General features: G+C 35.4%; 1 protein-coding gene across 6 annotated transcripts in view; it reads right to left on the reverse strand.

Annotated features, from left to right (window-relative positions):
* VPS13B (vacuolar protein sorting 13 homolog B) overlaps positions 1-13,044 on the reverse strand; it is a 412,996-nt gene that overhangs the window by 164,227 nt on the left and 235,725 nt on the right. For 4 of the 6 annotated variants that reach the window (XM_065751678.1, XM_065751679.1, XM_065751677.1 and 1 more), the window contains 4 exons: positions 8,198-8,369; positions 7,574-7,688; positions 4,868-5,009; positions 2,702-3,110 (listed from right to left, as the gene is read on the reverse strand). In XM_065751678.1, the coding sequence (XP_065607750.1) occupies positions 2,702-3,110; positions 4,868-5,009; positions 7,574-7,688; positions 8,198-8,369 (838 nt within the window). Of the gene's footprint in view, positions 1-2,701; positions 3,111-4,867; positions 5,010-5,560; positions 5,628-7,573; positions 7,689-8,197; positions 8,370-13,044 lie in introns of those variants that run through there. The other 2 variants (XM_065751682.1, XM_065751681.1) reach the window with 2 other exon arrangements.

Consider the following 13,044-nt stretch of genomic DNA (forward strand, 5'->3'; position numbering starts at 1 on the left):
AATAAATAAAAAAAGACCAGAAAAAAAATAAACAACAAAAACAACACCAAACAAACACCCAACTATATAATCAATAGTGTTATTGTGATACATAAAAGACAGAAGTATTGTCATTTAAACAAAGTTTTATCACACTAAATCCTAGTCTGTGAATTCCTTTTTTTCTCTAAAAGCTTTTTTCTCTCTTTCTTTTTTTTTTTACCCCCCCAAAATATAATTGATCCCAGAGACTTTTATGTGATCTGTTTCTCTAATAATTATCTGCTGACATATTTGCATGATAAGCACTTTAAATCATCCCCCCCCCCTTTTAAAAATGGGCCTAGGTCCTTTACAGGTTAAAAAAAAATCAACCTGCAGGATATTATAGTGTAACCATCCCAGCAGCATTTGGTATGAGCTGAAACACAAGCCCTGAAACAACAGAATCTGAAACAAGCCACATTCAAAATGAACAAGATTTTAGAATACGACAGTACATTCCAAGTCCATAACCAATCTACTTCAAGAAGAAAGTGCCTTCCACTTCTTCATATTTAAATAGCAGACACATATACAGATTGATCACTATTAGTATTATATAGAAATTGTATTTTTTACTGGTATGTAATGAGTGGCGATCTAGGCCACAGAATCATACAATCACCAAGATTGGAAAAGACCTTTAAGACCATCCAATCCAATCGCTTACCTGTCACCAATATCTCCCACTAAACCATGTCTCTCAGTATAACATCGAAATGATTCTTAACACCTCCAGGGACTGTGACTCCAACACTTCCCTGGGCGGGCGAAGAATTCGTATCTCCATTAACCCATGTGTTCTCCCATTAGTTGTTTAAAATATTGGAATGATGTGGTAAACATAATCTTAGGCATTATGAATATTTGAAACTTTGAGTGGAAAACATGCCTACACTTTTACTGATGCTCATTTTTATAACAGAAAGCAAGTTCTGTTCATGATTCACAAGTTCATGTGCATCATCTGCCACATGCAGAAGTACAACTATCTCCCTTATTTTTTTTTCAGTAAGTTCACTGTGACCCTTTAGTTGTTCAGTCACAAGTTTCCAGGAGTTCTCATCCTGAAGATACAGTCTGCATAACCTTTTCCTTGATACAAAACTTAAATATTTGAAGAATTAGCATATTTTCTACTAGCACTGCTGTAAGTTCAATTATCCAAATACAAGGCCTGTAGAGTCATTAACATTGCATCTCCTGGGAAATTCTTAAAGCAATTATTTAATACTTAGCTTAATATCAAATACAACTTTCACTTACTCATTCCAACTGATATTTTTATTAAGATCTTTAAATATTTTTAATTCATTTAATTATTTCCACAGACATCGTACTGGGATATATAGAATACCATAAGACACAATGTTAAACTTCTTAGGAAAGTCTAAGCACGTCAAATCTTTGTGGACACTTTAACAAATAGAATAGTAAACATCAAAAAATGGAAATCAGATGTGTTTAACAAGACTAATTTTCCATAAAACTATATTTATTATCATGTAATAAATATAAAGTAATTCTTTATTAACTGAATCCTGTGATAGATTTTCCCTGATGTTCTCCAAGGAGAGCAATAAAACAACCTTATTTTTATGTGGACATCACACTTCTCATTTTAGTAGGTAACCTTCAGCTGTCTGAAACCTGCTATGCCAACGCATGTTAAAAATTAACCTCAGAAGACCAAGATTGTTGAGCACAAGTTATTCAGTCTGACTGATTTGAAACTCTTTTAATAGTGAGCAAGGAGGATGTTACACACCACATGTTATGACAGACTTCAAAGCAGAGACTCATGCTCATGTGACAAGGATATATCATTTCTACAAATGCAGGACATACGTTTATTTGGTATGCCATCTTTTCTTTATCACTATCAACAAATTCATCATGTCCTTTCTAGTGATTTCTGATATTTTACTCCTAGTACACGTTTGAAAAAAGTTCTTATTCTCCCCGAACCAGCCAGATGCAGGTTTTCCCTGCCTTTACTGCTTCTCATCAGTTTTTTGCAGTTTACATTTTTTTTTTATTTATAGTGCCTGCCATGCAGTATTTCTTATTTCTTATTGAAACACCACTTGCTGTATTAAATCAAGCTGAGCGAAAACAGCATTGCATATTGTGGAGGACAGACTGCTGCCCCCAAGTCTACCACAAAAAGAAGATAAGCTGGTGTTGCTGCAAAAAGCATGGATCTAAAGTGTTATAAAACTATTAAAATGAAACAGAATATCAAATCTGCTTCCCTATTTAATGTTTTTCAAGGTGCCAGCTTGCATGAGACCTCAGGTTTTCTGCTTACAATCTGCTCCTGGAAATCTACAGAAGACTGTACTTGCATCAGCATAATAGATACTGACAAAAGAATCACTGCAGCAGAACTGCATTTTCTCATTCTTTCCACAGTTTACTTTTTTGTTCTTAATAATCGCATTTTAAATGCAAATTAACAAACTACATAGCAGGAAGAAAACAAAGATCACATAAATGCTTTCCAGCAGCTCAGCACAGAACTAGGATGAATGACTATTTTCATATTTCTGCTCCTTAAAATTCTGAAGACCCCAGAAAACATGCTAAATGTTAATACAGTAAGGTCACCAAGGTAACTAAGGTAGTATGTTTCCCTACAAGACTGAATAACAAAACCGTCTAACATAAAATACTGTACCTTCATTATGATGATGATCTTCCTCATTTTTGGGAAAGAAGATTCTTATTACACCAGTGTTGATATAGATCAGAGGCAAGTTGCGGGAAGTTAGAGTATGAGTCCTCATAGGCTGGCCTGGTGATTTTCTTTTCTCCTTTTGACCCCTTGGCAGCCTGGCTTGAAAAATGCTTGCAATTGCATTAAGCAAAGGAAAACAGAGGACGACATCAAAAGCCTGAGCAGACAGAAGGATCTCATGAAGAAAGTGAGGAGAACCATCAGAGTGACCTTCGGAAAGCTTATGGAATGTTCTTCGTTCATTTCTTGAGATCAGCTTGTGCCGGACATTTTTTGTCACAGCTTTTGTATAAGTTAGAGAAAGAAATCCATGTTGTTGGTGTGAGCCATCTAAAAGTTTTGCAGTTGCCTGTTTCAAAGGAAAAAAACAAAAAACCAATCTGCTGCAAAAATGGACACATACAACATCAATCAATTCTCTGTTAGTTATGATGTTGAAGGTTCCATATTTTGTATTTTCCATCTTCTCAGAATCCCAAAATAAAATTCTTTTTTAGTAGGATATTTCATCCATCAGTATGTCCATGTTCACAACACTGTCAGCTATGTTTAAATAATTATCTTTTTATTTTCTGACAATTTAAGTTGTGTGCAATTCAAATCCAGTCAGACAAAACAGCCTACACTTATGACAGTCTAAATTTATCAAACATTTTTTTAATAATTATTCAGAATTATATATTCATTTTTTACTTCAGACATTTTAGAAATAAATCTTACTCCCTTTCATCATCTTTTCTGTATGTGCAAATATCATAGGTGCTAAAGCAACCTTCTGATGATGTTGACAAAACTTCATCAAAATTGAATATAAAAGACATCCACAATCAAATACTCTATGAATTCAGCTGATTTTGCACTCACTGGTTTTGATTTTTTAAAAAGAATACCTCTGTTACGTGCCAAAGCACATCACTTAGGTAAGGATATAATACAGTGGACAAATACCAGATTTTTTCACTTAGAAATAGAGGTTCCCAGATAACTATGACAATTAGATATTTAGCTCCCAGAAAATGTACGTTACGGATTTTATCCTTGCTTTTGAAAGTCTTCTGGATTTCAGTTGCACATTTCTAGTGAGTGCAAAATGAAATAATTAAAAATAAACTACGAAAAGTATTATTTTAATAAGGTAAAAAATATTTGATAGCACTCTATGCGACTGTTCAAATGTTAGCCACAATCACATGAGCCCAAATAAAAGCAACTACATTTTGCAAGCAGTTGATTTTTTTCAGCATCTTCAAATTTGATGAAAAATAATTGAATGCAATTTAAGACTCATTAATAGAACACCTCTTTTAAAGAAATAGAATATATAGCTTAAATGCCGAAAATCTGTTTTTTTTTTTATGATTAAGTCTATTAAACAAATTAGGAAATTAGATTTCCTGTAAGACCTGAGGCAAACAGAGTAAGAAAATATTGTCAATCAATATTCATGAAGAAAATAAATCAGGCTACACAGAACTTCCACTAACATGAAAAAATTCTTTGGAGTCGCTCATTTGTCAAGTTAAAGGGGCCAATTCTAGTATATATTAAAGTCTTTCACAGATAAACCAACAAGAAAAAAAGGTTTTTAATATCTCACACTGATATATTCATATCAAGTAATGTTCCAAGTATGCAGAAGAAAGACACAAATATGAAACGGTTAATGTTGCGTTATCTTAATTATATTAGTTGTAAAAGGTTGCACAAAAGTATATGGCAGTAATACAGACTTCCTAAACGCCCAAACATGTATCAGAATTACATGAACAAAATGTAGCGTTCAGTCTTGGCTATTAAGTATGAGCACATACTACTGCACATGCTTACTTTTAATATCAAGAAATTCTTCTGACTTCAATGGACTGCAGGTATGCATTGGGTTTGAACCATCAACCTTCATTTCCATATATAGTCAAAACAGACTGACAAGTATTACAAAAACTAAAGGTTAAGAGGGAAATAATACAACTAATATAATCAGTACATGCAGTAACTATGTTGAGTACAAAAACAATTCAGATTACACTGATATTTTAGTTTATTTTTAACCCGACTAGCATTTATTAGTGGAAGTCCTGTAGAAAAAAAAAAAAAAAAGATTCTTACAGAAGGAAAGAAGCCAGAGAAATTGCTGAAAGGGTCCTGCTTGCTGATGGGTCGAACCAACAAGGTACGTCTGTTCAGCTTGTCAGTACAGGAAAGGAATACCCCTCCATATTGCCCCAGAGACCACGAATCTTCCCCAAGGCTTAAGGAACAAGGCATGGAAGAGTGGAAGACAAAAAAAAAAAAAAATGCATATATACGTATATATCTGAATTTGCTATAAGCAAAAAAAAGTTTATGTTAACCTTGTACAGTTCTGTGTAACAGCAAGACAAAGTCTATTCCATACCTTTTCCTAAAATGCCCAAAGTAAATTAGATGATGTAAAAAATCAAGATGAAAAGAAACTTTGTGAAATGTTATGTGAAAAGACAAGCTATTGCAGAATGTGAAGATAGGAAAATGTAACAGAATCCTGCAAAAAAGAATATGGACTTACCCCTCAAAGTTCAATCGACAATTTTATTTGAAACAGAAGAATGATTACAAGAATCAGACTGTGTAAGAAAAGCTCTATTCAAATAAATTATAAATTTATGGTATTTTTTAGAAAAAAAATTATTAAGAATTGAAATGTTTCATTTTCTATTATTCTTGTAATCACTCCTTTTGACATATAAAAGGATAAAGAAAACTATGCTGCTTCAGAGGAATTTTTCAGCTAAGCACCTTAGTTTACTAATGAAATCTCACCAAAAGTTTTTCTCTGCATTGTAGAAAGATTCCTTCAGAATATCCTGACTGCCAGCCTTCCCCTAGCCTGGAAAACAGAACATTCACCTTATCTATTCTCTGCTTTTGCCTTTAAAGAAATTTAATGATGGAAAAGAGTATTCTGAAGAGTATGTAAAAAATGTAACTGAAAACAGTAAGAACTTCTGTCAAGCAAAAGTAAAAAAGAAAATAAAAAACCGTTAAGATAACTCTAAGGAACAAGGACATCATTAAGTTGAAAAGTTTTCCTAGCATGCATTAGGCTCCTAGCAATGCAGTATCCTTTCCCAAGGTTATCCATAGAGTCTGTGCAAAAGCAGCTTGCTAGCAGTATCTGACTACTGAGATTTCAAAACATTTTTGATGTGATTGTTTTTTGTTTTTTTTTAAGGAATAATTTTTGATTATCAAATATTAAAATATTTTCAAACAATAACTTTATTTACTAAGGGAAAAGAACAGGTATCACATCACTTTGTTTTATATAGCTCATTAGAAAATTCTTACAAAATGTTGGTAACATATCAAAGTTGATAATAAATCTCTTTCTTGCATAGTGAAGGACAGGAAACGTCCAACAAAACCTTGCATTAATAGGTTCCAAAATCATGATTCATGCTCCTAAATACTTTAGTCATTTTCAATTCTAAAGTGCACTGGGAATTAAAGAATTAATGCTCCAGTTCTGTGGATCGTCGATAGTTCCAGGTATACCTTTCTCAGAAGAGAAGAACTACATACCCCAGAGGATTTTGCATTACTTTGTGTTTTTCTGTTTTCCACTCAGAGGGAAAGATAAACAGTGTTGGCAAGTCATGAGATCCCTGTTTTCCCTTTTGGAACATCCTAGCAGCATGAGCTCCCTAGACATCTTGCCTTCAGCATTAGCTAAGGTCTTTGGTTTTCGGTCACTCTCTTATTTTATTTGACTTATTAGACTCAATTCCAATGATATTGTATTATACAATGTTATTCTGCATTCCAATATCTTATTTTAGTAAATTAGCTTTCCTCCTCAGATCATTGCCAATGTTTTGTTTTTAGGCTCATCTCCCTGTCCTTTCCCTTTTTCCCTTTTCCTTTTCCTGGGGCATGGGTCTGTAGGTCCCCTTGCCCCAGCTGTCATGGACCCAGGCTGAACCAGCTTGTAAACTGTTGACAATATTAGGAGAAAGTTTTTTTCACTCAGAGGGTAGTGACACACTGGAACAGGTTGCCCAGAGAGGTTGTGGATGCTCCATCCCTGGAGGCATTCAAGTCAAGGCTGGATGTGGCTCTGAGCAGCCTACTCTAGTGGCTGCTGACCCTGCCCATGGCAAGGGGGTTGAAACTAGATGATATCTGAGGTCCTTTTCAACCCAGGCCATTCTATGATTCTATGACGATGATTCTATGAACATTGGTCACACTAGTGCAGTAAAAAGGAAAACTTGCTAAGTTCCAAGACATGCAGTAGTTCTAACTACCTAGTCTAGATGTACATTCATGACATATTGGTTAACATTGTTGACACATGGACAGCCAGCTTAGTTCCCTGCATTATAGCGTTGCTGAGCCACAACAAAATGAAAGCAGCTTCACTTGTCAGTAGTGCTTTTCAATATCTGAGAATACAGCATCATAAAACATTGAACACTGGCAATTTGCTAAAGCTCATGTGCCATGCCATCGAACAGTATTTAAGGGATTTCAATTCAGAAGTTGAGTAAAATTAAAATTTTTGTCATATGGATCAATAGAATAGCAAGTGTGTACTCTAACGTAACAACTTCCATGTATTTCTTTGGAATTAGCTATGATTCTAAGAAACTGCATTTTAAATTTCAAGTAATTTCAAATAATCAAACTGCATTTACATTTCAAGTAATCAAAACCAATCTCATTTAAAAAAAAATCAACAATAATCTTAAATTCAAGTTAACAAAGAGAAAAATCCACAACTGCCTCCTTCGTTCAGCCTGAAACTGTAACCACACAACTGCCAGAAATTACCTGTTTCTGTAATGGTCAATATTGAAGCTTTCTATTTTACACTTGATTTTGGTATATACATCCTGCATGTCCACTGATGCGCTGAGATCTTCTAACTCACTGACAACACAAACCTCTGCAATAGTCAAAGGAAATTAAAACTATTAATCTGAAACTTGCAAGTTTGTAAGCAAGGAATAAATGTGGGACACCGAAGTTTATAAATAGGATAATGCTATATCTACTCAGATATTTGTTATAAAACACAATTTCATTCACTGTCATACTGACAAGAACCAGAAAAAAATCCTAATATCAGAGGTTTTCTTTTAAAAAATGTGTAGAGACTTATCTGTAGAACTTTTATTCAGATTTTCATAACTCCTGTAAAAAATACAACATGTAACTCTTGAGATTTCTTTCTCCTGTAATTATTTTTTTATCAGATGTTCATGAACATCTCTTTGAAAATTAACTCAATCATTAGTCTGCTCATTTTTTCAGTTACATGAAATTAACTAATTCATTTAATTTTATATTAAATGCTGTCTGATATTACTAATAAATGTGCTGAATAGCTAATATTGTGTTGTGCAATAATGTACGGAATTTAAAATAATAAATATGGAAAGAAATGTTGAATACCTGTGCCGTTATTTCTAGGGTCGGGAGCAAACAATTTTATAGTAATTTTTGGCAACATCCACTGCATCCACAGGCTGACACGTCCACTTGAGACTCCAATATTACTTGTTGTTTGTTCCAGCGTAATGGAGTCTGAGAAAGGAGAGTCATCACCACCCTGAAGAGAATCGCCCTATAAAACAAAAGTAATAGCTGAAAAAAAGATAGTATTTGTTTTTCATCACTGCCTACTTTTATTCCATCAAAATTATAGACTCTCTGGACTATATACATGTATTTATAAATACAATCAGATTCAGTGATTGGAATTTCTGAATGTCAAGGGGAAAAAAAGCAGGTAGAGACAATGAATTTCACCAAGATTATATGATAAGACTGTGACAGTTTATGACTTTATTCCGCTTGATATAGTGAAATTTCCTCATTAGTTTACACTACTGACATACCAGCAGCACAAATGAAAAGACAGGTTGATATGAATATTCTGAAATGCTATGGGAAAAGGAGATAAGCAGGCTTGTGCACATCTGAAGGGCAAACAATGAGCTGCTGGAGGTACCAAAAGGTGAAGATCTCAGAATAGTACTTCTATACTATGTATACTTTTTTCCCCCCCCTTCTTCTATATGCTTTCTTGTAATAAAGAGACTGAGCCCTGAGCATCTCCTCTGAGAGGAAGGGCTGGGCAACCTGGATCTGTTCAGCCTTTTAAAAAGGAGACTCAGGGGGGATCTGATCCACATCTATAAACATGTAAGGTGTGGAAGGCAAAGGGACATGGTCAAACTCTTTTCAACTGTCTGTGGGGACAGGACAAGGGAAAATGGCCATAAACTTGAGCATAGGATGTTCCACACCAATATGCCAAAGGACTTATTTACAGTGAGGCTGACAGAGCACTGGCACAGGCTGGCCAGGGAGGCTGTGGAGTCTCCTTCTATGGAGATATTCAAGAATCATCTGCGTGCCTACCAGTGCAGCCTGCTGTAGGAAGACTGCTTTGCATGGGGGTTAGACTCAATGATTTTTGAAGATCCCTTCCAAGCCCTACAATTCTGTGATTCTGCCATTTCTTGGGAAAATTGCAAAACAATAGCTTTTTGTAAAAATGGGAGATGTTTAATTGCAACTTTTTAAATATATCCGTTTAAAATTTTGATTCTCACTTGCAATATTCTTAAATAAATGATCTCTAGACAAATGAACTCGTGGCAGCTTCTGAGCCACTAATAATTTTTGCTCATTCCCTAACAGCAGTAATTCTGTGATTCTGAAGACAAAAGTTTATATTTTCAGGAAAAGAGCATGACATACAAAAGATACACTGCAAAACTTGTTAGAAAAGCTTATCAGCGGTCAGAACAGCACATAAGTTCTTATAAATCTTCATGTGATAACTGAAAAATTGACCAACAGAATGCTTTCATGAGATCTTTTCTTTGCCAGAAATTACAGCAACCAGATAGAAAGAAGATGCAAATGTATAATTGCTCCTTAGTTCCTAGCATTCACAGCCTATTCAGCTCAATGCAATGGACAAATAGGTCTCTAAAGCCAACCAGAAACCAGTAAAAATCCAACAGTCTTCTAATCCCACTATGTGCTGCAAGTTCACTCATTATTCTAGCACAATGGACGAGAGGTAGGTATTGCCACTTCAATTCATTGAGACCAAGTTGTTTCTAAGATTTACAGATGAATAAACCCAACTTTTAATGAAAGTTTTGAGGAATATAAATTATATATTACCATGAACAACATACTTGGGAATTTGGAGATTTAACTAATGACTAACCAAGATGATTTATATGGAAGATAGCCTATAATCAGGCCTAAACAGAAGGTACTGCACAGTTTGACTGAATTAACTTTAACCAGTCAGGCAGAGAAAACAATACTGCATTTACGTCAGCTCCAGAAAAAAAATATACTTTCAGTAGCAAAATTAAAAATCTGACATTACTTGACTCATTCTGCAGTGTAAAGACTGTGAGTATGGAAATTCTGTTAGCAATCTATTTTCTGGATGGGCAGAATTCATCCCAAAGCACATAGCTCATATGGGAACATTTATATTGATAGATTACATTTCCAATCACCTCAGGCCTACAGTTTAATTACAGGATTTCTATAGTGCATACATGTTTTCTTATCACCATACTAACCAGAAGACAGGACAAAATCTTAGGTTAAAATCTTAAAAATCACAAGACATTTTTAGGGCTACATGACAGACATTGAATACTACCCTCCAAAATCTTTCATCTTTTGTAACCAGTCTTTGAATGACACCCCTAAAAGATGTTGAATCTGTTGTGGGAGTTTTGTTGTGCCTGGAATCAGCAGTACTTTGGAACAGGGGATCCCACAAATGGTGCAGCTGCAGGGGCAGCAGACAATCAAGGACAAGATGCTGAGATTCTCAGACAGCTTTCACAGGGTATCAAGCAACGGAGCCCAATCAAAGGTCAAGGATGGGGAGGAACAATACTAATTTAAATCTGATAACATGTTTATTTTCAGTCAAGTCAAAGATCAAGCCAATGTTGCTGTGCTGTGGAATGATCTGCTGTTCTATATTCTTTTCGCTTTATAAATGCACTTTCTTTTTTTCTTTTCTTTTTTAAATTGAAGCATTTTTGACATTCTTTTCGTATTTCTGGCACACTTAATTTGCCAGACTGTAACTTAGCAAGCATGATGGAGGAAGTAGGAGAGTTTCCTCTTCCACCCATAGACCCATCCATTCTCTCAATGGACATGTGCCAAAAGGCTTGTTTTATGAAAATCTTTTTTTTTTCCAAAAAAACCCACTACATTTCTGATAGTTAAAAAAGAAGAAAACAATAGTAAATTAAATTTGAAGTGGTGCAGTTAACAGCAAATATATACTACTACCATGGCAACTTTTTCATTTTATAATTTTTTCTTCTGTTTTCACAATGTAATGTGATGTTTCAAGCATTTTGTTAGCTTTATTTTTAGTTTTTCCCCTACAAAGAGCTGTTTCTCTTTGGTGGTTAATCAAAGTAGATAACTGTTCTGCAGAAAACTGTGGAAAACTGAAACTAATTTTCCCACACTTTCTTTTAGCTTATTTTTCAGTAGATATTAATTGATGTGCTACACTTTGTGAAGTATCAGCCAGTTGATCATTTTGGCACAAGGTTACTTTTAATAGTATTTGTGAGATTCTTGAATAAGAAATTTATGCTACATAGCATAAATGTAGACATATATAAGAATCAAATTGAATCAGGAGCATGCAAGCACATTTAAAAGTAGCAAACACTGAATTTTAGGGGATATGTTCCCTAATAATATCCAAACCCATTAGAACTATAAAGTTTATTAAAAAAACAACAGTTAGAGCTACAGGCCCAGATGCATCACTGGAAACTGCTTCTTCCTTCTCCACATAGATAGTGCTTTGGAACACTCTTTATATCTGATATGCTATAATTAAAAAATGCAGAGGTGAGGTGAAGCCAAAGTGTTCGCAGTTTCCATTAGTACTGCTGGAGCTGCGCTTGGGCTGGCATAAATCCAGTCATGCTTGTGTTTATGGCATGTGAGATGGACATATTAAAAGCAATTCAAATCCTTCAGCACATAGTGGTGTAGATGCAGAACAAAATTTCCTTGTGAGGCAAGTATTTCTGGAAGTGAGCTTGAAAAAGTAAAGCAGGCCTTGCAAGTCTAAGTGTCAAGTGGAGGCTGTTGTGGATGACCCAACACTGGAGATGTTAAAGGCCAGGCTGGATGGGGTACTGGGCAGCCTGATCTAGTACTTCATCTAACAGTTGGCAACCTTGCCTGTGGCTGTGGGGGCTGGAACCTAATCATCCTTTAGGTCCCATCCAACCCAAGCCAGTCTGTGATTCTAATATATAAAACACCAGCACGGAAAAAATAATCATCTTTATCTGCAAAGCAAGCGACATTATCAGAAATAAAATAACTGTGAACCTCTGGCCAAAGTCAGAGCACCAAAAGACTGTTTCCACAGCAGAGTAGGTGGGAGGTCTGACATCTGGCCCTTCAGTTATTAGGTTACAGCTTGTTTGACCACAGGGCCTGCAGGTCCCAACCAGGGCCTCAACTCAATAGTACTTAGCTTTGTACCTCAGTTCTGCATTTGGGTTACTGCATGCCCATCTGGCATTCCATGTCACTTGTGTGTTTTGTTGCTTGCACTAGCCAGCTTGATGATGGAGCTAAAAGTGCATTAAGCTGAGGCCTGCAGAGATAACCTCTTCTGTCTGCAGCTGTGCCAGCTGAAGAGCTTATCGACAGAGCCCCAGCTGCTCATCACCGTGTCACTGTCAAAGGTTACTGGCTCCTATCTCCTACTTCAACAGTTCAATATGAATGTGTTATCCACATGTTTTTCTACCATTCAAACATACCTAAAGAGTTGAATTGGCCCATTCTCTCCTCAGTAGCAAAAGCAACACAGATGTCTCCTTCAGAGGCAGAAGCTGCTACATCACTGTCCTCTGAGAGGGGAAAAAGGATTCATTTCTTCTTAAATTTATGTTAATGGTACTGCATCCAAAACCATTGGGCAGAGTCACAGGGAAAAAGCGATGAGCTGCACTAACTTGTCTTTGTTTTTTATTTATTAAATAAGCTCAAATTCTTAGATTTTTTTTTTCACTGAAAACTAAAACAGAAATGAAAAAACAGCGTGCTCTTGTTCCGCATGCAGTTTCAATTTTCTTTTTGGATTTTCAGCACCCAGCGTGGTATTGTTAAATATGTTTACGCATTAATTTTCCGCTCTGTTTCCAGATCTACAGAAAAATCAAGCCAGAGTCAGAAACACTGAGTTATTTTCCCACAAC

Source organism: Cyrtonyx montezumae, unplaced genomic scaffold, assembly GCF_038088225.1.
Source record: "Cyrtonyx montezumae isolate F1298 unplaced genomic scaffold, pur_monq_1.0 scaffold_8, whole genome shotgun sequence".
NCBI lineage: Eukaryota > Metazoa > Chordata > Aves > Galliformes > Odontophoridae > Cyrtonyx > Cyrtonyx montezumae.